The sequence below is a fragment of the Trichoderma gamsii genome (assembly GCF_001481775.2).
Source record: "Trichoderma gamsii strain T6085 chromosome Unknown Scaffold_68.2, whole genome shotgun sequence".
Taxonomy (NCBI): domain Eukaryota; kingdom Fungi; phylum Ascomycota; class Sordariomycetes; order Hypocreales; family Hypocreaceae; genus Trichoderma; species Trichoderma gamsii.
Window position 1 is genome coordinate 1 of NW_020171405.1, and position 27,907 is coordinate 27,907.

Genomic DNA, 27,907 nt, shown 5'->3' on the forward strand with positions numbered 1-27,907 from the left:
GGGGGGGGGAGAATTCAAGCCTTACATTCACAAAATAAGACTCAACTAAAAAATTTGTCACATCTCTATTTGGTAGCATATAAGGAACCATGGAACTTGGAGTAATTGGTGCCGCGGGCTCCAAGATATGATGCCGGTTGGGGTCATCCGTAAACGCCGATGGGCCGGTAGTGTTGAAAACAATCATACGTATTAACTGCAGATAGGAGAGGGTGGATGAATCTCCAATGTAAACTGGCAACAAGCAACGGCAATCAGTCAAGTTTCTTTTCATTCTTCGGTATGAAATCATCAAGGATCAACGTTTACTTACGAAGCCTTTCCATGGGGTCTTGCAGCATTCGGATATGGCCGATTATTTCAGCTTCCTCGTCTGATTCCGACCCTGTGCTTCGGCGGGAGCTCTCATCGCCCTCCTCGCTGACGGAGCAAACCTCGTGGGCATTGGGAGAACGGCTTGCCTTGCCCCGGCTTCGTCTTTTGGCCTGTCGCACGGATTTGGCTTTCTTGGTCGCTTTCTTCGGAGATGTTTCGAGGGTAGCCTCGCGGCTGGAAGTCGCAGCGATAGTGTCCACGGAGTCGGAGGCATTGCTCAGTCCTGTCGGAGATGTTGCATGGACGGACATGAGCTTCGCAGGGCCGCGGCCGTCTGTGTAGTCGCATATCAAGTTTCTCTTGATACACGTGTTGCACGGGTGAAGGCCATTGCACTTGGAGGCAAAAAAAGTCAGCTCGTGCAGCGTACATAACCGAGATGTTGCGAGTCGCATGCAAGGCCTTAGCGAGGGCCTTTTTCATGCAGCTTGGCTGGCTTTTTAATATATTCTAGGCGGTTTGGTAGTCAAAAGGGGCAATGCGTCCGCCTGCCAGCACACTTATGCCGGCTCAAGCCATGTTATAGCCGGGCGCCAGCGTCTAAGCCAGCGTTGATGTAAAAGATCAATTGATCTGTCACATTGCGCAGGCATACACGGGCTGTACATATGCTATGCCGGCAAGGCAACAGCAACGCAAACAGCTCACTCGCATAAGTTTCGCTTCGCTCGGAGCAGTTTGCTGCAACCAGAACAGACAGTTTTCGCCAGTTCGCGCATGAACTGGCCGCACATCGGGATTTGATCGCATGTTGGGGGTGACATGCATATCGCGACATTCAATAGTCGGAAACTGAGGTGTGGCAACGTGTAATGGCGCGAATATAGTCGCGATACAGTTTGCTTTCCCTTGTGCATGTATATGGGCTATGTGTTTGTGTATGTGTATGTGGTGTAGATGTGATCTGTGTCTCGGAGCGTACAGAAGAGGAATGACAAAGTTCAAGTGTCCAAGTGTCTGGGGGCCAGGAATGGAAAATGAAAAATGACTGATAATTTGTAGACTTACTTTTTGCTTTCTGCGCTTGCAAGAGTCGCAAGCACGCGCAGTCCTCTGTCTCTTGTCGTCTGGAACTCTTGGTCGGGTCATGGCGGGCGAAGAGCACTGCGCATCCGATAGATACCCTTCGTGTGAAGCCGGCTATCGTTCTTTTCTTGTAATGGTTCCTAGAAGCGGGCGCACCAGCTACTGTAGAGCAATTCACGAAACCTCCACGACGGCTTATCTACCGTCATCCTGTGCTTATAAGTCTTGTTCAAAGAGGCCCCCGCGTTGAGAGAAGTCTCTGTCAAGAGAGTCGGGGAGAGTTTAGATTCGCCCACGTGGCGGTAAGGCACAAACTCCCCCCAATGCAATGATGAGAGGTTATCGCCCCGTCACTCCCTCTGATCAAGGGTATATACCAATGTTGGTGGTAGACCGCCAGAAAGAGCTTTCGACTTGAAATGGCCGTAAGCCTGAATCGGGAGCATGCAGAAGGGAAGGACAGCTGATGAGACCGGCCTTTGTTCATGGGACGAGCTTCAACACGACCCCCCCTGGTGCAGAGCCACAGCCAACACAGCAGCTTTTGATTGACGGGGTAGCTGGATGTAATGTCAGACTGACAGTAACAAAGCTTTAAAAGATTGTGACACCTGGGGAAATATCAAGCTAGCAAAGAAGAGAACCGGTGTACGACTTGCCTGACGTGTGGGTGGGACAAGAGCAAATACACAAAGTACACGCCCCAAAACTGCCTGGCCTCAAGCATATGCCGTTTGGTGGTCTGTGGCAAGTCCCCATTGGGCTATTGAGGAGATAAATGGCTCCGAGTGATTGGTAAAGATGTGCTAGGGCCGGGCACCATCCTGATCGTTCCAACATGGCTTGTTTGTTGTCCCCCAAAAAGTCCTCTTGGCGTCGGGCGTTAGATTGGTACCGCTGCCCATCGGTGACGTAGCGGAGATCTCCCATCTTCAGGACTGACGATGTTGGATATTGGATATGAGGAGGCGCTGATGATGTGTCCTGCAAAGAGCATGAAACGGAAATCGTGGCGTCAAGGATGAGTTCAGCCCCTAGCCCCCCAGCCTTTTCTAGCTGAGCCTCGTCGTGGAAACCGACACCAAGCAACGGACCCTTGTTAATGATAGGCAGCTAATGTCTTTGTCCGAGTTAGGAGCTTGGGTCCAGTTGGGCTTGCATTGATCGCGCGCGTGAGGTGGAGATGCTACTGCTGTACTTGCTCCTTCGCCATCTCAGACCGCTCTGCAGCTATATAGCATCAGTTCAATGTATCCCAATTCGGCATGGACCTATGGAACAGTGCGACTCTGCTGTCTTGCATATAACCATCCTGGCGGTCTACCTAGTCAATGCAGCAATCCTGGTAAGCTTCATTGGCAACTGAAACATCGCGGAAGATAAGGAGATTCGAGCTGCTGTCGTGACCATATTAGCGTGGGACATATTCTGTGATACACACACCAGACAAACCTGGGATTGCCCATGACGCTCTTCCAGCCAAAATGGCAAGAGAAGCAATGTACAAGGCACACTTGTCGAAAGGGCGTAGCGTGCCCTCCTCGACTCTTAAAACCAAATTGTGAACTACAGACCCTGCTTTTTTTTTATGCTCTAGCTTGGCAAATTTACAATAGGTCATAAATATGTACCACGGAAACTAAGAGAATCAAAGGTTTTGACACTTGCTGACAGAAATTGAGAATAGCAAATGCAAGGAGGTCCGTACATGCGGTCTAGACAAGAAGCAAAGAGCGAAACACTGTACGACTCTTTGACATAAAGGCCGAAAGGGGTCCTGGATGGTATAGCAACGCTGCTTCTCTAAGCCATAATTTTCCAAACCCCCAAAGAATATCTCCAGAATCCACTTAGAAAGATAGAAACATTACAGTACCTTTTCAGAAAAGATACTGGGAGGGCTCGTGTAAGCGCAAGTGTGGACGGGCCATTAAGAAGTGGAGCGCTGGCTGTCAGTCTAACGAGACCATGCGATGAAAGTGCATAGTTGGGCATCGCAGCCTTGTGCATATTTTCCCCTGTACGTGCGTTGTTGGAACTGACGTGTGTGCCCGTCGATTCCAAGGGGCGAGGGGAAGTGAAATTTTGTTTGTGTGAGAGGAGGGGATGAGTGTCAGGTACACAACATATCGTCCGACCTCTGAAAAGAGCTTTCTAGCCGCAGATGAAATTACCAGGATATTTAAGTAAGACAAGATCCGTCTACGATTCCTCGCGTGCCAAAGCGTCAGAATGACGGAAAGATGTGACGGCCCGCGAGCAGAGTGCCGGTGGTTTAGGTACTGATGTTCTGCACGCGCTCCCGAACTTTGAGGTGGTAATAAATGTCTCACGGCTTTCAGCTCCGTGGCCGGCGAATAGCAAGCACACATTTTCTCTCTCTCTTTTCATGCAATCACTCATTGAGTAATATCCGCGGTCTGTATATATCCACCCAGTCAATATACGCGAGCCCCATAGAAGGTTCGTGCCACTTGGCAAGCATAAAGGCACAGCAGCAGCTGACGCCGTAAAGTGTTTTGACGTGAATGGCCTAGCTCTTGATGCCGCGTTCATAACGTAGACACTTCAGCGACCTAGTCACATGCTTCTTGACGTGCTTGTGCAGAAGCGGTTGATGCAAGTGAGCCCCCCTCGCATCAGTAGGCTGAGTAGTAGCAGCATGCAAACTGATGTCCATGGAGCCCGGCGAGGACGAGGATCGATGACAACGCAAGTCTAGACCGGTAACTAGCGCCCGCTGAAACGCTGAGAGGCCTGATGGCCGGAGCATCCCTTGCGCCACGTACCGTACCTGATGCATATCATCCACGCCACACTCACCGAGTGTACCCCGCCATCCAATGGCAGAGCAGTAAGCTACAGCCGGTGTAGAGAGACGAAGGTCTGGCTGCCGCGCTATGGGATGCTTGGAAATGAGCGGCCAGGATGCCGAGCATCCCATTCGACGTCTCTGAGATGCGACATCGCGACGAGTGTCCACGTGCCTGATCACCCTTGCATTTGGTGGAAGAGTGGTGTGGCCGGCTCGAAGAGAGAAGAATCAGAGCTGAGACTGCGATGCTGTACCCCATTTACACGGTATGGCTTGGTAGGTAGTAGTAAAGGCGCTAGGCCATGAAAGGCGGTGCTACAACGGGAACAGAAAACGCAACGTCGTTCAGGCCGAAGATTGATCAACCATCTCCTGCCTGTGAGACAACGTCCAGGAACATGGGATAAGACGGCTGTTTCTCAATCGCATTGGAAAGCAAGGCGGACACTGGGGCCTTGGACAGAGGGCATTGGCAACAGGAGTATGTAGTAATTTGGGGGCCACGAGAGGTGGCAGTAGAATATGCATGAGACAAAGTGATTCCGTCTGTTGTTGTGATTGCTCCGGCGTGTGACTCTCGCTTTCCAAAGCCGAGCCAGTCGCGCATGACGCCGCTCACACATAGCACGAAATAGCCTGCTCGCTTGCTCAACGTTGGTGAGTATCCCGGTTCACACCAGTCTGCATATTTTGGTTGCGAGACGCGGCAAGCTTCTAATTTCACTCAACACGCCGTGTCTCGGACGTAGCTTGATATGGGTATCTGTGGATGATTGTTAAATTAGTCGCCCACAATAACATCATACATCCGCTGCCAAGCAGACTGAGGTTACCTTGTAATCGGGAGTGAGGCCAGTAAGAAGTATGAGAAGGCAAGCTGTGAATGGAAATAGATTAGACGTCACCCCCTTAACAAACGGCCACACACTCGCCTTGTCAGGGCCCATCCACAGCAGGCAGAGACAATCCAGGTGTTCATGAAACAGGAAAACATAAAGTAACAATGAAGGCAGTTGTTCAAAAAATAATTGAAAATCTAGTTTTGGGGGGGATAATTATAATTACAATTCGGGTTTCAAAATCATAGCAATGTCTCGGGCACTTCCTCCAGGGCGAGCTTGCACCGCTCTAGAAACAGCTCGGCCCTGGCTTTCTCTTCCTTGGGGACAAGTAGACTGAAGGTGTGGATGTCTTCGGCAATGACCCTGGCAGCTGGTCTAGGGGCGGGCCGTTGAGCTGACGGAGAGCTGGCCTTTCTGGCAGAGCCAGCCAAGATGTCAATAATGTCAGATTTCTTAGCGGATGTCCGCCGAGAGGTCGCAAGTGAGAAGTCAGGGATTGTGGGAACATATGACCCCCGGGAGTATTTGTTGGCCTTGGTCCTGCTTAGACCAAGAACCTCGTCAAACAGCTCATTCGTGGTTGGCTGGCGGGGCACGACAGGCAGACGGCCATTCGCGAATGCAGTAGCTTTGGAGATGAATGTGTTTATTGACACGGAAACATCGGCGGAGTCCTGGAGCCGTCTCTGCAGCTGGACTACGTTTTCCAATGAGATGGGGAGCTCCACCAGGACATTTTCCGGCTTGGGCGCAGCTTTGGGAGCCTTGGCCTCTGATGCCTCGGGGGCCTTAGCCGATTTCTTTTCAGCTACCTTGATGTTGCTCAAATCCAGGTGAGCCAGCTTGGTGAAATGCGAGGACAAGGTGGCGGGTCGGTCGGCGTTAATAGCACCAATGTAGGCCAAGACGTCGCCTTTCAGCAGTCTTCCGCTGGGTCCTGTGCCCTTGATTTTGCTCACGTCCTCTTTGGTGAGGCCATGCTCATGAACGAGAAGGCCAACTGAAGGAAGCAGCGGGTAGCTGTGCTCGTATGTTCCGCTAGCAGAAGACTCTGGTTTTTTGGCGGGTTTTGCAGCAGCCTTTGGCTCCTCCTGCTGCGAAGCTGGAGCCGCTGCGGGCTGTGAGCTGGCTTTGGGCTGCTCATCTGCGGGCAGCTCCAGGGCGCTGATATCATCTCCGGCATCGGCCAGAACAGCAATGCGCGTGCCCACCTGGACTCCTTTGCTGCCATCCTGAGAGATGACCTTCATCATGATGCCATCCTCCTGGGCTTCCACGTCCATGGTTGCCTTGTCCGTTTCGATCTCGAGCAAGACGTCGCCGGCGCTGAAGGCATCGCCCTCCTTGACCTTCCAGGTGGCAATATTTCCCTCCGTCATTGTCGGAGACAGAGCCGGCATTGTGAAGTTTTGGGCGGCGAGGCATCGTGAAGAAGTTGTGAGACCTATAGAGGCACCAAACTAAGTCAGCCACGCTCTCTTTTCATATATCGAAGGTGTTGAAACGTATGTCTCTTGTCATCCACGCCCTGGTGGGGAGCTGCGCGAAGCAACCTGCAGGACTTACCGCGAGAGGTCGCCCGACCGCCTGCGAGCCGGGCTGAGATGCGGCACGCCGCCGCGAATGAAGCCATTGAAGCTCAATTGAGCGCAGAGAGGCAGACGCGGGTTGAGTTGGTGGTGCTCGAGCGAAGGAGGCTCTACTGGCAGATGAGAGCTTTCTTTGCTGTTGGGAATCGGCCCTGCTGGAAGGCGCGCACAGACCAACCAACTTTTTTTGGTGGGGTGCCAAAAATTACGTGGGCAAGAGTGGGAGACTCGGTTTTATGCAAGCAGCTGAGTTTACAGATTACGAAAAACACATATCAGGTAGACCTATATACTCTCTCGACAGTTTCAAGATTGGGTATTTAATTGATTAGATTTTGTGTTATTTACTTTCCATGCATTGTTGTTCTAACATGCTGCGCTGTGACTTTGAGATGCACCAGATATAAGGCGCATGGATCCACAAGAGCTAGCGCTGAACGTGGTGTTTTCAAGGAACTTCAGCGCCAATGGCGAAACCACGGCAGAGTCAGGTACAGGCCTAACGGCTTATCGTAGCGCCTGGCCGTAGATAACGCCAATTACAGGGATCGACTGATAATTCTCTGTAAGTGGTTGCTTGGAGAATGATGCTGCAATAGACTCGCCAAAGCAGCAGTTGCAAGTAATGGCTACCGCTTTATGACGATTGAACCCAATTGGTCGTTAAAACCCAGCTTCTTCTTCTTCCTCCATTGAGAACTGCGCAAACCAAACCCCTCATTGCGATTCTGGCATGGCGAGCTTCGCAAGAGGCTTCCGCCTCGTCCACAGCCCTTGGGCCACCTTGACTCCACGAACTCTTCTCCCAGACGTCTCCTCCGCCCAGTCCCGACTCTTTACAACTTCACTTCGACTACGAGCATCTACAGCGCCGAAACCTCAACCTAAGCTCCGTAAAGACATCACCCCGAAACCGACAGCGAGCCAATCGAGTTCTTCTCCACTTCCCTCAGCTTCAGCAGCTCCCAGCCGATATGCCTTTGTCAAGAACTTGGCGTCAAAACCTACACCAACCCTGTTGTACGAGGCGCCCTCACATTTCTGGTTCTACTTTGGATGCTGGTCGAGCGGTTTGACCATCATCACTTGGACGGTGCTGACGGGCCCGACTGCCGTTCAGCAGCCAGAAGGCGTCCCGGTGTGGGTTGGCTATACTCTTGGAGCCTCGTATGCCCTGCTTGGAGCCATGGGCTTCTATCTGCTTTCCAAGACTCCCAATATCGTTAGCAGTATCCGTGTGCTGCCACCAGTTCAAGCGGCCGGCCAGACTACTGCGCGACCAGGAATAGCGTCTGCCGTGCCCCAGCTCGAAGTCAAGGTCAAGCGCATGTTTCCGATTCTGAACCCCAAGGTCATTACGACACCACTAGATAATGTCGCACTTAAAACTCGATTCTCGCTTCCAAGCGAGTATGTTCCGGAGCTGAGACGAATGGAGATGCAGCTTGAAGAGGAGGCTCGTAAGAGGGCATTATGGAAATTTGACACCGAGCATCTCCTCACTATGCCTTTCAGGAGGATTGGCCGTGCGTTTAAGAATATGTTTAATGGAGTAAGAGCAGCATGGACCGATGTGGGATACGGCATCATCAAGGTGGACGGGAAGCAGTACAAAGTGGACGTTACAAGAGGATATGCCCACGATGGGTTCCGAACGTTGGAGCGTATTGTAAACATCGGTTTCAAATGATTGGAAAAAGACACTCACGAATGAAAATGTACAGTATACCAATATATGTATAAGTACCTAGCTAAAAAAAAAAAAAAAAAAAAAAAAAAAAGGCAAATTATCATTAGTTTGATTGTGCTGTATATCATCAAATTTTAGCAACCAAATTATCGCAACACCCAATTAGATCCTACCATTGCAGCTCCTTGACTACGCTATTATCCCAAAACTCACATCGCTGTCTCAGCCTCTCCCCCGCAAACACCGGATTGGCTTGTGGCCCTTCTATGTATGAAATACCCTCATTTGGCCCTCCCGCAATAAATACCTTGACCTGTCCCTCCCTCTCAAAGGCTGGACCCCACCCCTGAAAAGTGCCATAGTACGGCAGACTTGGTCTCCCAACGCTGGCAAAAGCCGACCAGGACCTTGAGGCTCGGACTTGGAGCGAGTAGTCGGCAGGCGAAGGATTAAATGGCAGCCCACTGACGTTGTAGTGCGAGAGGTTTCCAAAGATGTACGCGAATTCGGATGTGTGAACGGGGCCCATGCCGGCCGGGTGACCAAGATACTCCAGGATGGGATCCAAGATTGTCTGGTTCCATTCGTACAAATAGATTTGATTATTGTTGAACGTTAGATGATTGGCAAAATAGTATGGCTGGCACGTCATGATGATATCTCGAAATATCCTGGCAGCGCGATAGTACTCTCCCGAAAGGTTATTGTTCGCATGAAAATGCTTCACCGGATAAAGCTCAAGAAGACTCTGGAGATGGTCATCTGTTAAATCGGGCACATAATCGGCTATGAAGTCTCGAGTATCATTGGCGGTTGAGATGTTTGTGTTGGTAAAAAGCGTAACATCGTCGCGGCACCAGCCCATCATGATGATGAGATCTCGGGCAAATTTATTTCTATAAACAAGAGTGGAAGGATGATCCGGTAAGTAGTCCCCATCTACTGCTGGAAGCCAAATATCGCCAATATTTACATCGGTTCGATAAGTTGCGATCGAAGCGGCAAGTACAGCTTCCATTTCGGCATCTCGAAGACATGAAAGAGTTTCGACTGAGTGCAAGTCCGTTGTATTACATCCCAGGAAGTCGACAACGGCCTTTGTGGCATTCAACGTATACTTAGCTGTGATTCCGGGCTCCATCGCCTGGCTCTGGCAGATGGCCTGTTGGAAGGGAACAGGTTTCGTGCCGCCGTAGGACAAGATGTGAGCGCCCACGGCAAGACCTAGATTGACACAGATATTAGAGCTGGAATTCGTATCTGTGCTGTATCTGATGAGCATTGTGTGCCATACCTCCAGAAGACTGCCCAAAGATGGTGACTTTCTCAGGGTTTCCACCGAAATATGCGATATTTTCTCGGACCCATTCCATGGCTAGGCGCTGATCTCTCAAGCCAGCATTTTCGGAGCCAGTCTCCCTAAGGGCTGTGGTCTGCGCGAATCCGAAAACTGTTTCCCAGTAATTAGCTCCAAAGCAACCCGTACGCGTCAAACACGCCAAACAGCTATACTCACCACCAAGACGGTAGTTCATGCTGACATGAATGACCGGAAGCTTGTTCTTGACCGATTCGAGAACCAGTCCATCTGGAGACGTTGTAATCTCGCTATTGGAGCCAGCCCAGAAGCTGCCGCCATGAATATATACCATGACAGGAAGAGAAGCATTCGCTTCTGTTGCTCGTGGCCGAACAATATTCAAGTTCAAACAGTCTTCGGAAATTGTGGTAATATTTGTCAAGGACAAGGGTACCATCCAGCTTCCCAGAGGCTGGGGGCAAGCCGGGCCATATGAGTCTGCCTTGACAATACTTCCAGGGACGGGTAAATGAGGTCGAGGAGGTTTGAACCGCCAATAATCACCGGTGTCTTTTCCATACGGTATATTCAAGAAGGCTTCTATCCCATTACGATGAATGCCTTGATAGGTGACAGGTGCTTTAGGGATGGTCGCTATAGGAGGTGCAGCGGCAAGGCCTGTAAAGGCCATCATGCCGAGTACGGCAAGCATACATGTATAACACATCGACAGCATGATGGCCGTGTCCTCAGTGAGGCCAAAGTGGGAAGAGGAAATTAGAAATTAGAAAATAAGAGTGATCTAAAGTTCTTACGCGGCCGTCAGAACTTAAATCGATCTGGCTTGGATCCACGTGAGGTTGAGACCCAGCGGTACATCATATATTGTACCTCTAGGAGGCTGAGTTTGTAGTGCCACGAGACAGTGGATCGTCAGGGCGCCGCTGATAGCTAAAAGCAGGTATTCCAGTAACATGATATATACATCAGCTAGATGAGATGTATATAACTAAGGTAATGAGCTATCTCATCAGATAGCAATAGGCTATATACTTTGACGTTTGAGTGCCGGGTTTTTTTGAGATCGTACACACCACGCAGAAATGCAGGTAATAATACACTAATTCAAGACGATCTCTCAACTAGCATCAATGTAATACTAACCTTACTGTGCACAGCGCAAGAGTAGTATTGCATGTGACGCCTGATGGTACTTATGTACATGTCTGCTTATTAGGGCACGGCACAAGCTTCACGTAAGGCGAGCGACGATCGAGTATTCCCTGCATCGTGCACTTCCAGGTACATAAGTGTAAGAATTGACCCTTATCTGCAAACGTTAATCGACACCACAAACTTATTTTCGTTGGCCTGTTTGATACGAAAAAGTATAATTGTATTCTCTTCACTCTTGCCAAGGGTTGGACGTACTAAGTTTATGTACACTCGATGGAGCAAGTACCAGTCGCCAAAGACTTTCTTGCTCCTTTTATGTACTTCATTTTGCCTATCACTGAAAGTCAGCTCTGACAGAAGAAGAGATACAAACAATCTCCATCCATCACCGCTCTTCTTTAGTAATCGAATAACCGAGTTTACACGTGATAAGAAAGCCCAAAGGCGGAGTTCCAAGCTCGTAATACTACCAATAAGGTAATTACATGTAAATATAGGGAGCTCCGCTTCGTAGGGCTGCTGGGCTGTTACTAACACCAGATCTGCCGATTTCACCAGGTTTACACTTATGAGCAGATCACCCGATCGCGCTCGCCCCCACCTCAGTTTGCTCTCAAGAATCCTTCGGCTGTAGGCTTTTACAAATGATGAGGGGGTGCGGTCTTGGCAAGTGAATTTTCTTTGTGTTGAAGCTGCGCTAGCAAGGAATACCTGGGCGGTATGAGCAAGGGTCGTAAAGGGTATTTCGTATATATATCTCGCAACATGGACCATCTGCTATCTAGAAACAGAAGGTATAAACGGCAAAATCAGATTATTCAGTACCTGTGAACGTATTGCACAGGTAAAAATTCTCAGAGAAAGAGGGGCAAAGCGATACCTTTGTCCCCTTTCGTACTGGCAATTCTCCCAAGATTCAGTTGGATGGGCCGTACTCGTGTTACTGATTTCTCGCTTGTTATTAGTTGTCACTTGACCGAGTACCTATACGTAAACGCCTATTGGAAAATATCTCGGGATTCCACGCCCGAGATGCCCCCTGTTCTCACGAGATGCCCCATGCACCGCTAGACACGAATTTGTGTAGTTGCAAGAAATTGAAATTGAAATCTAAGTATTCCAGCCAGAATAGCTTCAGAGCTGCTTTCCAGGGTATTGTAGTCATGAGCTAAGAAGAACCAAAGAGTTCGGGGGAGCAGAAGCCGAAATGTTTACTCACTGAGATGAAACACTCTATTCTACTTGACATTGATGCCGAAGGCGTGTGCAAATCGGTGCCGGTTCATTCAACCGGTAATCACCCAGAGGGAACCAAAAGCAAACCAGACTGTGGCCCTTCTCTTCTCTTCTCTTCTCTCCCGACCGCTTTTCCACTCTTCCCTCCACTAATACGGTCGACATCTTAGGCGAATCTCTCTCATGCGCGTGAGTGGAGGTGACAGTGCCGGCGCTCTTGATAGCTGCCGGGGGGCCGCCTGCGCGCTGATACTTGACAAGGATTCCGTACTCCATAAACCGTTTGATCATCTAAGTGGCATAGCTTCATGTAAGGGACACTGGCCTACGGGCCGCCCAATAAGACCACTGCTTACCTCGCTGCCTAGCTGTTCTTCGTCTCGTCGTATCGTCGTACTTTTACCAGTTGCCAGCGCGAGTCAGCAATCAAAAGACTACATGTATTGTCTCGTCGACGTCGCTTCTTCGGGTGACGTGGCTAACCGTAGGCTCCGCCGCTGCAATTCATGTCGCCGGGCGGGATACGTCATTAGAGTCGCAGTCGCTTAATGCATACACGTCTGGGCTGTCTAGAAAAAAAAATGCTCGTATCTATATGGTGGCATGCATCGATCCTTTGCAGCCAAGACGGACAGGCCACTTTTGCCTCGTACATGTACATACATATGCACCATGTGTATGCACATGCATCAATACGTGTAGGTAGTAGAGCAATCCAACTGATCAACACGACATGGTAGCAATTTGACCTAGGCCGGATCGCTGTTCTGAGGAGGTTTTGCTTGGCTTGTTTTCTCGTCGTGTTATTCCCGAGTCCGCAAACCTTATGCAATTTTGCAGCAGCATATCGAATATAAGTGCACAAAGTGGCGCGAAACTCTGAAACTCTACATCACCACTGAAACCAGGAGGCATCGCAACTGCCGGGTTTTAACCTTCAATTCTTCTCCATCTCTCGCCTTCGTTGAATCCAGTCTCCATCACAATACCCTCGTGTCTTGATATCGAAGCTTCAATATGCCGGCTCAGACGGAATGGCTAAAGGCTCATGCCACGCCAGCTGGAGAAACCGCACAGGGCGAAAACTACTACACAGACGACGTGGATTGTCTCATCGACTACCTTGAAGGAAACATTACGGCTGAGGAGGCTGCGCTGTCTATAACCCAAGATTTACTCGACGAGGTCAACCCACCTACTGAGCTATACCGGTTTATGGGATTACTCTGCGAAGCCCTGGTAGAATTGAAAAACGACAGAGAAAAGCTATTAGAGCTCCTTGCAGCCATCAAGAGGATTCCGCCTGAAGAGATTAACTGGCCTGCTCTACCAGGACTTCTTCCCTTGTGGAGCGACTTATACAGACTCCATACCCGCGGCCCAAATGGTTGGGAGGTAATAGGAGAACCGCTACCTGACAACAAGAAAGCTGAGCTGCGCCGACATTATGAAGAGATCGGGGCGGTCGAAGCCACGCTATACGTTCGAGAACTCGGCGGCGTTACGGAGAATTGGGGGTACGAGCTGTTGAACCTGGCCAGTCTGAGACGTCCAGGCCTCGATGTTGTCATCGGCGAGATACACGCGTGGCTTACTGTTGCTGGGACAAAGTTGGTAAAAGACTTGGATCCAGACGAAGTGAGGAACTGGCCTAGGCCGGTGGTCGGTGGGCAGCCTGGGCAGCGGCTTTCGGTTGAGGCGACAATGGCACAGCATTGGGAGGCGTGGAGAAGCTCTTTGCTGCGAATTAGCGAGGAGAAGGGTTTATTGAGTGATGAAGCGAGGATGCTTGCAAGAAAGTGCCATGCGATGATGCAAAGGCCTGTACAGGCCCAAAATGGTCAATAGCATACGCATATAGGTTGATCTAACCGCGCAAGCATTGTATAGAAGGAGGACAGAAGATGGTCTAATATTGACTTTTTCAAGACATCAGTAATATCAGAAAAAATAGATTGACTTGCTGTATATAGGCAGGTATATATAATCTGGCTTCATACTGAGCGTATGTAGCGTTGGTCAAATAGATACGATTGTGAGATAGAGTGTTTGCCATGACCAAGTTGAATCAGAAAATGGATATGTATGCTTACAGCATGACTGATACCATAAAGAGATACAAATGATCATGGGGCCTATCTTGTTATGACCTTGACCACAATTAAGCGTTCTACATGGTGGCATCTAATAATGGGAAGTGATATTGATTTACAAGCCCCGCGCGACCTACTCCCCTCTCCTCTTGTGATGAGAAAAGTAAAGGTCTCTGAAATGAGCTAGAGCTATTGATGATGATTCAACAGGTTACATCTCGCAACAATAACTGCAACCAGCTTGCAAATACACGAAACGTATCAGAGACTACAGCCACAGATCTGCAGTGCCAACTATAGCTTCCAAAGCGCACAATGGAGCATTATAAACGAAAGAGAAGCTCATCATCCTGCATTGGCAACTTACCATATGCCAATGAGCTGATCCGTTTGTCCAAGCTCGGAAAGACACTCGCCCTGGATGTCTGTTGGCCAGCCAAGTACTAGTTTGCAGCTGTGGCACTTACACTGCCGCCGATGCCGCGATGCGGAGTGATTTGTTGGTCAGGCACGTAGCTGTAGAACAAGCTTCATGTTGGTATTTGATTGTGGCTTTTGCAAGAGTTGGCACAAGATTGTATTGGTGGCATCAACACAGACATACGAAACGCGTGGCTTGGAGTCCCTAATACCACAAGACAAATAAATGTCAGATAGAGACACCTACCGGCTTCTAGCATTACCCCACAAATGCGTGCAATTATCAATAGCGTCCGAATGCCGATGTCACAGTACTCTCCACAGCTGGAGCCCTCTATGCGGAGGTTGGGCTTGTCATTTGGCTCTCTTCATTGATAGCTAATAATTGATCATTGATCACACAGCCAATAGGTAATAGCTGAGCTCCATACAAGTAGACTACTCTCAAGCCTTTTTGCCGTAGTGAGTGTAGTCGCGGCAGATCCAGGAACCAACGCAAACTCTTACGCCACTTTTAACCCCGAAGCAGCTAAGCACATTGGAAACGTGCAGTTGCCAGCGAACTAAAGGCGCTGAAAGCAAACTAGAAACGTTACAGCAGTCCACTATGAAGATTGGCAAGTGCCTTGGCGATATACTGGGGGAATGCCACACATACAAACATATGGCGATGACATTGATCGGCTTGCCGGCGCCGACGGCCGGAGAGATTGATCCAATGCGGCGCAAGGTAACATTTGATTGATCGCTAAAAACTGCACTAATACCATTACTTTGGCTTGCATGCATTGAAACCACAGAGTCGGGCTGAGGCGTCAGACTTTCCGCCATCAGCTCCCAGATCGTGCCGATGGCGATTCTTAGCTACTAGCAACAGCAAGAGACGAACCTGTCAGAGGCCTGTCAGAAGCCTTCACGCCAATGATATGCCGGGCTTTCCTCAACCCCGGTCCGGCCAACGTCTTCGCGCTTCCACGTGGTTGTTACATCGTCGCTCAAGCTTCCAGAAAGCCAGCAATCCCCACACGCCAGCTAGCTACATGCGGTGGTGACAATCCATGGCCCGTAACCAGCTCCTATAAGAGCTCGGTCCCTGAGCTGTCAAAATGTTCTCTCCAGACACCAGTTCTCGGACCCTGTGAGAACAAATCGTCCCCCTTGGAAAGGCCCAGCAGCTTGACCGCCCCTGATGCGTGCCTCCAAAACTTGTGTCTGGCTGCTCTCGGCCTTTGGCGCCGTTGCGACCAGCAGCACCTCGTCAACGGCCGGCGTCGAGTCTCTTGTCAAACGCCGTCTCCCGAGTCATGCAAATGCCTTTCAATTTGCGCTTGAGCCGTCATCACACGGATCTGCTCTGACCAATGATAGCTACACGGTTTCCTCGACCAGGGATGGAAAGATTCGGATTGAGGGCACTACAACGAGTGCCTTGCTGTCAGGGTGAGTCTTGGTGGAGTTGTCCCCATTGCCCTACTCCCAGGCGCAAGAGCAATATATGCTGATTGAATCCAAGCCTTCACAAGTACCTGTCTAGCGAGGCAAATGTCGATATCTGGTGGTACATCGGAAGCCAGTTGGATCAAGCTCCAAGAAACCTTCCAAAGCTCAAGTCTCCCCTTATAGGCACCAGTGTAGTTCCCTATCGCTATCACTGGAATACAGGTAAGTCCAGATCTTCATGTGCCAACTCCCCTTTACGCATAAATTAACAACGTCACACAGTCACAACCTCCTATACGAGCGCGTTTTGGTCATGGGAGGACTGGGAGACACAGCTGGACTGGATGGCGCTTCGCGGAGTGAATCTGGCCCTCGCCTGGATCGGTGTCGAGAAGATCTTCATTGACGTCTTCACCGACATTGGCCTCAACGATGAGGAGATCAGCTCCTTCATCAGCGGACCTGCTTTCCTTGCATGGAATCACTTTGGCAATATCCAGGGATCCTGGAACGGCAACATGCCTGACAATTGGGTTGACGATCAATTCGCCCTGCAGCTCCAGATCTTGGATCGTATGAAAGAACTCGGCATCACGCCCATTCTACCAGCTTTCCCCGGATTCGTACCGCGTAACATCTCTCGCGTGTTTCCGGGCATTTCTCTGTCCACGAGTCCTCTCTGGGAAAACTTTGCAGAAGACCTCAGTGCTGATACATATGTCAACCCATTCGATCCGCACTTTACTCAGCTGCAAAAACTATTCATTGGCAAGCAGCAAGAGCTCTATGGCAACGTCACAAAGTTTTGGACACTCGACCAGTTCAACGAGAACCAGCCGCTCTCTAGCGACTTGGGCTACCTTCGAAATGTCAGTCAAAACACCTGGACTGCCCTCAAATCTGCCTCGCCGGACGCAATTTGGGTGATGCAAGCTTGGCTGTTTTCCGCAGACAGTTCATTCTGGACAAATGATGCCATTGAAGCTTTCTTGGGTGGCATCACAGAGGATTCAGACATGCTGCTTCTCGACTTGTTTGCCGAGTCGGCTCCTCAGTGGCTTCGCACCAACTCTTTCTACGGCAAGCCTTGGATCTGGTGCGAGCTTCATGACTATGGTGGCAACATGGGCTTGTACGGCCAGATTGAGAATGTGACCATCAACGCTATGCAGGCGGTGCGAAACTCGAGCTCTCTTGTCGGATTTGGCTTGACTATGGAAGGCCAGGAGGGCAATGAGATCATGTATGACCTGCTGTTGGACCAAGCTTGGAGCCCTAAGCCCATTGACACAGAGACTTACTTCCACGACTGGGTCTCAGCCAGATATGGAACCGAAAATGTCAAGAGCCTGTACACCGGATGGGAGCTTCTCCGTCCTACTGTGTTTAACAATACAAACTTGACAGTCAATGCCGTCCCCAAGTCGATATTGGAGCTAATTCCCAATATCAACGGTCTCTTGGGCCGCGTCGGCCGCCATGGCACCACAGTCACATACGATCCGGCCGTCATGGTCGAGGCCTGGACAGAGCTCTTCAAAGCTGGCCTGGAAGACGTGAAGCTGTTTGGCAACCCAGCGTACCAGTACGATCTTGTTGACTGGACGCGTCAAGTTCTCGTTAACGAATTCGATGGCCTCTATAAAGATCTTGTTACGGCATATAATAGCTCCGCAAACGCTGCTGAGATCAGATCTCGCGGATCCAAGCTCACTGCTCTGTTGAAAACTCTTGACGCTGTTCTCGCAACGAATGAGAATTTCCAACTCGCTACCTGGATCGACGCCGCTCGCGCAAGCAACCCATCCAACACCAGCTTCCTCGAGTACAACGCTCGCAATCAAGTCACTCTGTGGGGACCTACTGGACAGATTGAAGATTATGCGTCAAAGCAGTGGGCTGGACTGGTCGGAGACTATTACCTCGGACGATGGGAACAGTTCATCGACTACCTTGCAACAACCAAGCACTCGAGCTACAATCAGACTGCCTTTTATCACAAATTACAAGCTTGGGAGATACAGTGGGGTAATCAGATTTCTGGCAAAACCTCCAAGGCTACGAGTACAGGGGCCAAAGAAATTCAGGCTGTTCTGCAGACAACCATCAAGACCTGGGGCAGCCTTTTCAAGCTTTAAAAACATTAACAGAGTCATAACAATATAGCTACTTTTAATTTGATAATGGAGCTGTTTTAATAACTACGCGTGTTCTTATTCTATGTACATGTCAACCGAGGCTGATCTAGGGCAGTGATCCGGCCTGGTATATGCTGGCAGTAACATACATGTATGCGTATACATACATGTGCCCTGGTTTATCCTTAAATGACATGATATGCAACCAAAAGGCGTCAGCTAAGACAAGCTCTATCAAAGTCTTGCATCAGCCTCTTCACAGCGCTTTCCAGTACTCTTCTACCCATTCTACAATCCCCACCGAGTCCGAGCAGATATTGTGAAAAATAAGCACTATCTTCACAGCATCCGCTATGCCAACTCTGCTTACGGTCATTGATTTGCTGGCTGGTCTGATAAATGTCTTGAGACTAAATGCACAAGGGATCAGGCTTTGGATTCCTTTTGAATTATGGGTTTTACAGATCTCGAATTTTGGGTCAAGAGTAGCCTTCCTAGTCGCACGGGCTTTCATCCTATTCTGAAGTCTTCCGGTCTTTAGCTTTCCAGCAGCTAAGGACATTCCTAATAATCTGGCCAGCCAATATGCCTCATTTCAACTAGAGATAGCCCGTCAGGGTCGAATTGAAAATTGTAATTTTAGACAACCCAGCTTTTGTCGTCGCAAAATCTAACGACAGCTAGCATGAACTGGGGTAGCCTAGTTAAGCTTTAGAAGCTTGATAGACTTATGGTAACATAGAGAGTAACATAAACTTTCTTATTGGGTTTATTTCTACAACTACACGTCTTTTAATTCCTTGCATACAAAGCCTGGTGATCTGATGTAGTATGTGCTTATACCCTGGCTCGTCCTTGATACATTGCTAATAAAAAGGTGTCAGCTCAAGCCCCCTAACACATGGTAATGCCTGGTAACACCTTAATCCAGATCTACATCAGGATCACCATGTGATGAGTGCAGATCAGAAGTCAATGGACCCTTGTATTCTTTTACATGCGAGCTCTGACTGTGCGACGAATAGTCGGCCGGCCAATCCCGCTCTTACATGAAGTTCCACGATACACAGAAGCCACTTAGTCTGTGGAGTTGTCTCTAAAAATACAGTCAATGTTCATTCGCTGGATCACAAAATGGCTGTGAGATTTTGACGGACCAGACGGATACATGCATCCTACAGTATAGTCCTCGCATTTCCGTCGGAACTCTGCAGAACTAGTATTTTGCATCGCACTCCAAAAGCTTACAGGTCTATACATGTATTCGCCTATCGCCATGTGGCCCACTCCACAGCTCTGGTAGCTATTCAATGTTTACTAGAAGCAGTCACCAGACACTTTACTTGAGGCAAAAGCTCCGCTATTCAGTAGGATTATAGCCTTGCAGCTTGAGCACGAGCAATCATTCTAACTTGACACAGCTACTAGGTTGTTAGGCGCACAAACATGTTCATCCTGCCAGTTTAGGCAACCTTTTGGCAACCAACCTAAAGCCTCACGGATTATGATTAATTAATCCCAATTTTATTGTTATCTTCATGGACAGTCTCTCGGCAAGTACAACAAGCGCATGCGTTGGGAATTACTAGTAGATGCAGCGGGAATCCTTCCCGTGGGGCGCACACTTGTACATGGAAAAGTGCGCCCTATTGCAATCCAACAACACAGCCACGTAGATGCACCCAATTGAGGCCATCCCACAAGACCAGGGTTGTAATTGCCTATCTCTGCGACGGCATCTTCAGTTGCTCCGCGGAATCATCCCCGATCCCTAAAGCGCACAAAGATCTTCAACATGCTGTTGGTTGTGCTGTTGGGCAGCGCATGCGGCCGGCCGGAGGCTGAAGCAATAATGAGACCATTTTGTGAAACGCCTGGAAAGGGTCCATATGCACTTCTCCGCGCGAACGCGAAGGATTTCGAGCAGGGGGGAGATGGAAAACTGCAGGGTTTCTATCTTTCCCAAGCACAGACTCGCCCCGGCCAACAGCACAGAAAAAGCTCCCCCTGCGCGGCCTCTTCTGCAGGCCTGGAACGAGCTGTTGGTTGCACCCTGCGTGTTCTCTCTTCTATGCCTAAACAAGGCGGTACTCACCACGCTAAACTGCGCAATGGGCCGTAGTCCAGGTCCGCGTGTGCAGATTCTCTAACCGAAAGACCGCCCATGGCTTACTTGCATGGGAAATGGAGCCTCAGCCGCATCTACGGGCCGCAGCCCTGTCCTTGGAGTGTTCGCGCAAACTTGAAGCACTTTTTTGGCGAGGAAAAAAAACGGGGGTCGATTGTTCGTTCTGGGGACATGTTGAAGGTTAAGCGATGGGGATTGTTTTAAAATCTAACATGTTCGCCACATTGCTAATGCCGGCTCGAACCACGTTTTCTAGATGAATTAAGTGGATTGCATGTAAATCAACTAGAGTGAGCGCCGCTGGGAGTCAAGTCACCATGTCGTTCAGATCATTGCTTTTCGCTACTCTCCTCTATACACTGTTTTCACATGTGGCGTCTTCAGCTCTCACTGTGAGGAACCTGCCCGGAAAGTCTTCTGAGGAGACCATCACCGAGGTTCGAAGACGGCTGGCCAGTGTAAAAAGAAATGGCACAGACGTCTTATTCGACAATTCGACTTCGTTTTCTCTAGATTTTGATGGCGTGACGATTTTTAAGTAGTGAGTTCACTGAAAGGACAGAGAGAACTAAGAAGAAAAACAAGAGTTGCCAGCTAACATGCTACACTTACAAGCCCATTTGACTCAAGCGACTCAATCATCTCCATCACATGCACAAAATGCTACTTCACCGGCCATGCCAGCGCAAAAGTCACGTCCAAAGGCTCCATCAACGCCACCTCGACCATGGACCAAATCGAAGACAGCTTCAAAAGCGTATTCAACAACATCGAAACCTATGCCGAAAACGTCATAGACACCTTCAAGGATGATTTAGAGGACGGTAAAAGTCTCTCAAAGTCATGGCAAGATGTCGAAGCCCTTCCTCCGCCCGACATTGACTTCAATCTCGACCTAAAGTTCCCAGAGTACCATGTAGACGTGAACCTCACAGACGTGGAGATTTACATGCAGATTGACACCGTTCTGGCAGACGGCATCACGTACACGTTCAACATCTACCAGTCCAAGACACTGGCCGGTGTAGCACTCGGCAACGGGCTGCTGCTGGGTGCCGTCTTCTCAGTTGATCTCATCTTCAGCGTAAATGGCCAGATTGACATCCAGAGCGGCTTCCACATTCACTTTGACAAAGTCCGGACTCAGATTGAGCTCTTTGGCAAAGAAGCCTCAGAGTTGGACTTGTGAGTGTTTCACCTACTCACACACGTTTAAACAAAGGAAAAAAAAGGCTAATCAGAAGCTGCAGTGACGGCGGCAAGTTTGCATTCCTCCCCGTATCAATCCAAAGCGGCAACGTCGTCCTCGAAGCCGTCCTCCGCCTCGAAGCCCGCCTCGGCATCTCCCTGCACGATTTCCCCTCGCCAAACAAGGATCTCGACATCGGCGCAGGCGTCGAAGCCCGCATCTTCGCCAACATTGCCGAGTTTGTCACAAACATCACTCTCGGAGAAGTTGATTCCCTCAAGAAGAGAGACGACGACAGCGACAACTGCCGATTGAGCATCGCCCAGGCCTACACCTTTGGCATCGGTGCCGGTGCAGGCGCCTCGCTCGTCGTCATGAGCAACACATGGGGTCCCACGCCCGAAACCCAAATTCCCATCTTCTACACCACGTTGGCGCAGGCCTGCGTAGTGACGAGCACAACTGACACAAGCACAATCTCTGCCACGACGACGAATGCTATTGCGAAGCGCTCCGTGACAAGCACAGTCACCACAGAGACTCAGATCGCAACCGTCTGCGCCTCGCCCGGCCTGATCAACTGCCCTGCCTCGCTGCAAAGCCTGACCAAGAACTTGGTAACAAGAACACTCACATCAAGCGTCGCATCCGGCGCGCCTGTTGTTTGGTCCACAGGCCCAACATCCACTTTCCAAAAGGTCGATTTCCCAACTGATGCCGTGACGATGACGAGCTCATCCGGAAAGCCAAAGTCGTATACTCCCCCTCCACCGCCGCCAACCACTACTGCTTCATCATCTTCATCATCATTACCAAATGGCTCAGACGCTTCATCAGGAGCAAAGTCTGGAAAGCACCGCGTGAGCAACGCCGTCATTATTGGCGTCAGCGTCGGTCTCGGTGTGCCAGTCCTCCTTGCCGTCATCGCAGCAATCATGTAAGTCAACCAGCCATATCCTCTCACTCTATCAATTAGCATCTCTCTTCCACAATACTAACATTGGACTTATCAGATATTTCGTCCGTCGAAACCGCAAGTCACCGCTCACACTACAACCTGCTGACACCGATCCCGTAATGACCAAGGCCCAGCCCGTCGTGACCACTTACACAGCAGTCCGCCCAGAGGATGATCTATAATATATATACCCCTGTTTGCGTTTTGTTTGATTTATTTACCTAAAAATGGTACGAGGACCGTTACAGCGGCATCGTCATATATTCGCCACGGTGGGGCTCAGGGCGGAAACTTGGCTCGCTCCCTCCCGTGGAGAGAGGCCCCGCCCCCATTCAAACGGCGCCGATCTAGATGGGGTGCCGAAAAGCAAAGTATAATATACTTGGGAGTCTTGGCGGTAGTATTGGGTTGGATTACGGATACATGTATGCATGATGGGATCATGCGTGTCTCGATTTTAGAAGCGGTTATCTTTAATCGGTCATTTGGCTACAGTCTTTACATGAAATGGTAGAGGAAAAGATTTGAGATAAAATTCTTATTTTTGAAAAATGCAGTAAACCGTCCACTATTACCATTAATTTTATGCTTTGAATCTCATCCACCATGGATATATTCCCAGTATTTTTCCATCGCCCCAGAACGCCGTCCAAATGCTATGAAAATTCAAATCTAAATCTATCGTTTGCAAGGGGGATATCAATCTATAAATCATGTCTGGCGTTGTGTGAATGCTGGAGTTTAATTTGTTATGGTTTCGGTGTGTTTAGTTGATTGATTGATTGATTGGTTGGTTGGGTTTGTTGGTTTGCTTTGTTTATGGGTTGCTGACGTAGCTCCTCGCCCTGGTCAAGTCGAGATCGTCTTGACGACCGGCGCCATTACCGGTTCGGGACTTTTCAAGATCATTAGGCGCCTCAGGGTTCACCATCTCGTCGTCGCCGCCGTAAGCATACTTGCTATGAGCACGAATCTTGGCGCCAAAGAACCAGAAGAAGAAGGGAATCGCGCAGCAAGCCAGACCGATGAATGCCAGAAGCGAAGAAGCCCACTGGTCGCCGAGTCGGTGGTACATTTGCTCTGTGAACAGAACGCAGCCGGCACCCCAGAAACTTCGGATACACGTCTTGGCGGCAAGGGCAGAGGCGGCTTGGTGCTGGTAGGAGTCGACCAGATAGTTGTTTGCAGAGTTGTAGAGGAAGATGAAGCCAAAGCCGACAGGCCATCCACCGAAGGCGGGTCCGACCCAGTCAAGATCCGTGTACGAGGTCCATGCAAAGATGAACATTCCAATGGGGATGAACCAGCAAGAGAACATCATGGGAATCAGACGGATCTCCGCAGGAGGCTTGCCGTTGTACTTGGCACACATCTTGAGGTAGTGCTTGTTGACCAGCGGGGAGAGGAATGCAGACATGACAACACCGATGGCCAGAGGGATGAACATGAGACCGGTGATACCGGCAGAATAGCCTTTGCCCTCTTGGTACACAATAGGGAAGGCGACGAAGAACATGTAGAGAAGACCGTAGAGAACACTCATGTACAGCGAAATGAGAAGCACAATGAGTTCTCTGAAAAGCAGCTGGAAGGGTCGGATCATGAAGACCTTGATTCGCTCGCCCATGGTCTTCTCGTCAATGTCCTGCTCAGTAACGTAGCTCTCATCACCAGTCTCCTTGCGAAGCTTCTTGGCGCGGCGAGCCAGAATGGTGGGTGCGTATGTCTCGGGGACGGTAAAGGTGATAAGAACATAGACGGCGCCGGAAAGGATAAGCTGGATCCAGTACAGCCAGCGCCAGCCAGCAGCATCAGAGAGGAAACCACCAACAAGAGGGCCAACTATTTTAAACTCGTCAGATGATTTCAAAAAAAAAAAAAAAAAAAAAAAATGAATGAAAGTTGGATGCAATGTCACTTACTAGCAGGTCCAATAAACGGAGCGGCGGAAAAGGCGGCCATGGGAACACCACGCTCCTCATTCCTCCACAAATCTGCAAGTGTACCTCCGACCAGAGTCATGGGAGCCGAAAATGCGATACCGTCGATGGCTCGGCAGACAATCAAGGTTCCAATATTTTGGGAAACAGCGCATGGAATGGTGAAGACGACTGCAATTAGAAGTGTCGAGGCGCTGTGGACGTGTTAGCATGTATAATGAATCAACAGCAGCATCTGTTTGAAAAACTTACTAGATGACTCGTCGTCCAAAGATTTCAGACAGGGGAGCAAAAGCCATGGGACCCACGCCAAAGCCAACAACGAATACCGTGATCGTGAGGAAAGAAACCTCCATGCTGACGTGAAAGGTCTTGCTCACTCCAATCAGATCCGCCGTGATGACCGAAGAACAGAAGGCAACGACGAAACACGTAAGGGCGACAACCATGGTGCAGTACCACTTGTATGCCTTGGACCAGTTCTTGGGGTTCTCGGGGTCATCGTCGGTAAATGTCACGAGCTTGTAGTGCTTCTCGCCACCTTTGCCGCCGGAGGCTTGAGCAACTGAAGGAGGCTCAACCGGCCCTGGGATGGTTCCCGTGCGGGTCTCCACGCGGTATTCGTCAAGATTGGCATCGCTGTTGAGAGTGCCATATGGCAGGTTGACGTCCAGATTGGGATCGTAAACTTCCTTGTCGGGGTTGTTCTGCGATCTGCCAGCGGTCGATGTCCTTCTTACACCGGCTGGCTGAGAGACGCGGCTGATGGGCTCAAGCTGATTGGGCTGTTCTTTGTCGACATCTGTGAGGTCTCCTCCCTCCAAGGTGGAAGTTGAGGAGTTATCTGAAGGTATTACTGCCATTGTAGGTGCTGTGTATCCAAAGCGGATTAAACCAGGGGTAATTCAAGAAGATGATGTTGCTCTAGATGGATGCTCAGATCCTGAGTGTGTGTGAGTGCAACTGTGTGTGTGCTCGAATCATGCCATTATCACCAAGGGATGGCGTGTCATGGCCATATATATATATAAGTGCCATATCTTGAAGCTGTATGTGTGCTGTCGATGTTATAGCACCATAACCTCGGTTATCCCATTCGTCCGATCATCGCAGAGCCGGCTGAGACGTCATCGCCAGTGTGAGACAGGCCTTGCAGCTTCGAGCTGGGCTGCCGCTGATGGGAGCTGGCGGACCCACCGCAGCCTGCACGTAAGAGAAAAAATAAAAGAAAAAAAGATTCCAATAGCGGGGGCGATGATGGGCTGTAATTGGCTGCTGCGGATGTAGCCGAAAAACAAACGTCGCCCAGGTACTGCGAAGCTCCGCAAGAGGAAAGTGCATCCGCAGCGGCCAAAATGCCAGACGCTGAGTGGCCTATCGGCAAGTCCTGCCGCAGGAGCTTAGCCGCAATGGGCTACATCAAGTGGACCCCGGAAATAGAAACGAAACTACTGCGCTCCAGAATTATTCCCTCCCAGAAGAAGAGCTAAACGTGAATGGCAGCTACTGTTTACAACACCATCCAGCGTCTGCCGCGCCTCGCAGCCGTGCCTCGCCAGCGATATGCCGCGCTGCTAGCCGTCGAGATCATGAGGATCCTGCTCCAGGGGTCAAAACAAGCTATTTCGCTTAAGCTTCGTCATCCACAGCGGCTTTCCCCTCTTTCCAGACTCGGACAAACTCTAAAGCTCTGCTTTTCCAGAGAAAAAAAAGAAGCATTTGGCAGCTGCGCTCGCTACAGCCCTGCGGAAAAGTGGGTCTGTTGCCGGAATAACGGAATCGGCTGTCGATGCTTTGTAGGGCTGCAACTAGCAATTGATCACGATCACGATGGCACGCAGGGAATCCATTTCTTTGTTCGTGACGACATGGCGCATTCGTCATCTTTAGCCAAAAGAGAATTCAAAGTGAAGGATGTGAACAAATTCACCTAACATTGGCTGAGAGAGTCTGCTCGGCAGTAGCAGGGCGAGCAGATCGTCCATTAGGGTGCCATCAGGCTGGCGGCTTTCGGCAATTGCAAAGAAGTAAAAGAGAATATGAAAGTCTAGAAGCGTAAAACGCCACAATACCTATCGGTTCAATTTCAATTTTAAGTGTACAGCCAAATTTAAACATGTTCCTAATCGGGTATGTGGCACTGAGGCTAACGAAACTTTTACCAGTTTGGTAATATTTCGTATCAGTCCTTAGCCGAGCTGTACCGAGTTGCCTCTCAGCCTGCCCTGCGATTATCGACCAGCCTGTAATCTGAATTATTCATCTTCATTATGTCGGCATGCTTGTCAAGATTATATGCAGGTTACATGATTGTGGAGCATTCGGTCTTGATGCTGAACTCTTTCATCGATGTAAATGTGTGATCTTGAACAAATGCTAGAATCAAGTCTTCTAGCACAGAGCGCGCTTAGTTTATTGGCAAAAAGGAAACGCTCGGAATTTATCGATTTTGATTGAAAGAATAGTCTCGACCATCTAGACCCATCTCTAGCCTCGTAGTGAAGAGCCTCAGGATCAGATGCCGGTCGCTCTACTCCATAATTCCTTGCAGCTCGTATGAGTCGGGCGCAACTATCTGACGCTTGGGATGGGTTGCAGCGACTGATGAAACTCTTTGGCCCCCTGCATCTGCAACTGCATGTAGCTCTCCGATGGCGGACAGCAATAACCGATCAACTTTTGGAGATAGCAGCGAATCCATCAGATCGTACATTTTGACTCGGTTCCTGAATTGAAATACCTTGGTATCTGAGGGGCGTAAAATTTGTTGATCAGTTTAAATGATACACAACACTAATCCCTTCTTTTGGTGGAGAACAAACACGCTATTTTCTTATTGGCCTTCTCGATTGGGTTGAATACGTTATGGTCTCGTCAGGTTATCACGAGGTCTGCGGGAAATATCGAGCTGTCTAAACTCTAGTCTTATCAGGTTCAATGCAATTCGCCTCCATGGAGTCCGTTCCAATATCCATGGAGAACTGTAAAAATATACGTCTTGAAACTAACGCAAATAGTACCGAAAGTAGGATTAATGTGGTTCTACAACGAATCTCTGCTGAGCAGCTTTGGCACGAGGCATCCTATTCAGCTATACAAGAATGGATGAATCTCACGATCACGTCGCCACCCCCTTTCTTCATTTAAAAATTTGGAATATGTTTAAATTGCCTGACGCCACATGGACTTTGTTCATATTAATGGCAGTTTCAAAGATCACGCAACCAAGGACTACTGAATCATGCTTGCCTTTGGGCTAAACAGTCATGCTAGCTCATAAAGGTCCGCTATTTGTTCCCGCTTCCACTGGATACAATCAATTAAGGTACGTGTATATTATTTTCAAAATCGACTTCGCTGAGGAGCGAAAGGTATCTGATAGCTCAACGCCAGTTGCACGATCACGGGCTAACACCGAACAAGGTAGCAGGCTTTCAACGCCAGCATTTGCCGCAAATCTACAATATTCCCTGCATTCCGAACAAATAAATAGTGTGTACTGCCTCATCCCTTTGTTTTTTGGTTTTTTGCAATAGTCTGGCGAATGCACCA

At 49.5% G+C, this 27,907-nt stretch overlaps 8 protein-coding genes across 8 annotated transcripts; 4 read left to right on the forward strand and 4 right to left on the reverse strand.

Annotated features, from left to right (window-relative positions):
* Positions 1-305: 305 nt before the first annotated feature.
* Positions 306-1,464, reverse strand: TGAM01_v210637 (fungal specific transcription factor domain-containing protein; the record flags this gene model as incomplete). The annotated part of the gene is made up of 3 exons (XM_018811058.1): positions 306-710; positions 1,024-1,167; positions 1,384-1,464. 3 exons carry the CDS (start codon positions 1,462-1,464, stop codon positions 306-308), a joined length of 630 nt encoding a protein of 209 aa, XP_018655727.1.
* Positions 1,465-5,297: 3,833 nt separating this feature from the next.
* TGAM01_v210638 (hypothetical protein) lies at positions 5,298-6,691 on the reverse strand (the record flags this gene model as incomplete). The annotated part of the gene is made up of 2 exons (XM_024550839.1): positions 5,298-6,502; positions 6,625-6,691. The coding sequence occupies 2 exons, from the start codon at positions 6,689-6,691 to the stop codon at positions 5,298-5,300; spliced, it is 1,272 nt and encodes a 423-aa protein (XP_024404411.1).
* A 689-nt stretch (positions 6,692-7,380) lies between these two features.
* On the forward strand, positions 7,381-8,337 carry TGAM01_v210639 (hypothetical protein; the record flags this gene model as incomplete). Its single annotated transcript, XM_018811060.1, has 1 exon — positions 7,381-8,337. The coding sequence occupies one exon, from the start codon at positions 7,381-7,383 to the stop codon at positions 8,335-8,337; it is 957 nt and encodes a 318-aa protein (XP_018655729.1).
* Positions 8,338-8,506: 169 nt separating this feature from the next.
* On the reverse strand, positions 8,507-10,328 carry TGAM01_v210640 (hypothetical protein; the record flags this gene model as incomplete). Its single annotated transcript, XM_018810164.1, has 3 exons — positions 8,507-9,561; positions 9,632-9,787; positions 9,854-10,328. The coding sequence occupies 3 exons, from the start codon at positions 10,326-10,328 to the stop codon at positions 8,507-8,509; spliced, it is 1,686 nt and encodes a 561-aa protein (XP_018656597.1).
* Positions 10,329-13,066: 2,738 nt separating this feature from the next.
* TGAM01_v210641 (hypothetical protein) lies at positions 13,067-13,897 on the forward strand (the record flags this gene model as incomplete). The annotated part of the gene is made up of 1 exon (XM_018810165.2): positions 13,067-13,897. The coding sequence occupies one exon, from the start codon at positions 13,067-13,069 to the stop codon at positions 13,895-13,897; it is 831 nt and encodes a 276-aa protein (XP_018656598.2).
* Positions 13,898-15,751: 1,854 nt separating this feature from the next.
* TGAM01_v210642 (hypothetical protein) lies at positions 15,752-18,140 on the forward strand (the record flags this gene model as incomplete). Its single annotated transcript, XM_018810166.1, has 3 exons — positions 15,752-16,002; positions 16,076-16,224; positions 16,285-18,140. The coding sequence occupies 3 exons, from the start codon at positions 15,752-15,754 to the stop codon at positions 18,138-18,140; spliced, it is 2,256 nt and encodes a 751-aa protein (XP_018656599.1).
* Positions 18,141-20,585: 2,445 nt separating this feature from the next.
* On the forward strand, positions 20,586-22,597 carry TGAM01_v210643 (hypothetical protein; the record flags this gene model as incomplete). The annotated part of the gene is made up of 4 exons (XM_024550840.1): positions 20,586-20,809; positions 20,884-21,453; positions 21,510-22,394; positions 22,471-22,597. 4 exons carry the CDS (start codon positions 20,586-20,588, stop codon positions 22,595-22,597), a joined length of 1,806 nt encoding a protein of 601 aa, XP_024404412.1.
* A 635-nt stretch (positions 22,598-23,232) lies between these two features.
* Positions 23,233-25,218, reverse strand: TGAM01_v210644 (hypothetical protein; the record flags this gene model as incomplete). Its single annotated transcript, XM_018810168.1, has 3 exons — positions 23,233-24,257; positions 24,338-24,549; positions 24,608-25,218. The coding sequence occupies 3 exons, from the start codon at positions 25,216-25,218 to the stop codon at positions 23,233-23,235; spliced, it is 1,848 nt and encodes a 615-aa protein (XP_018656601.1).
* Between the last annotated feature and the right edge of the window lie 2,689 nt (positions 25,219-27,907).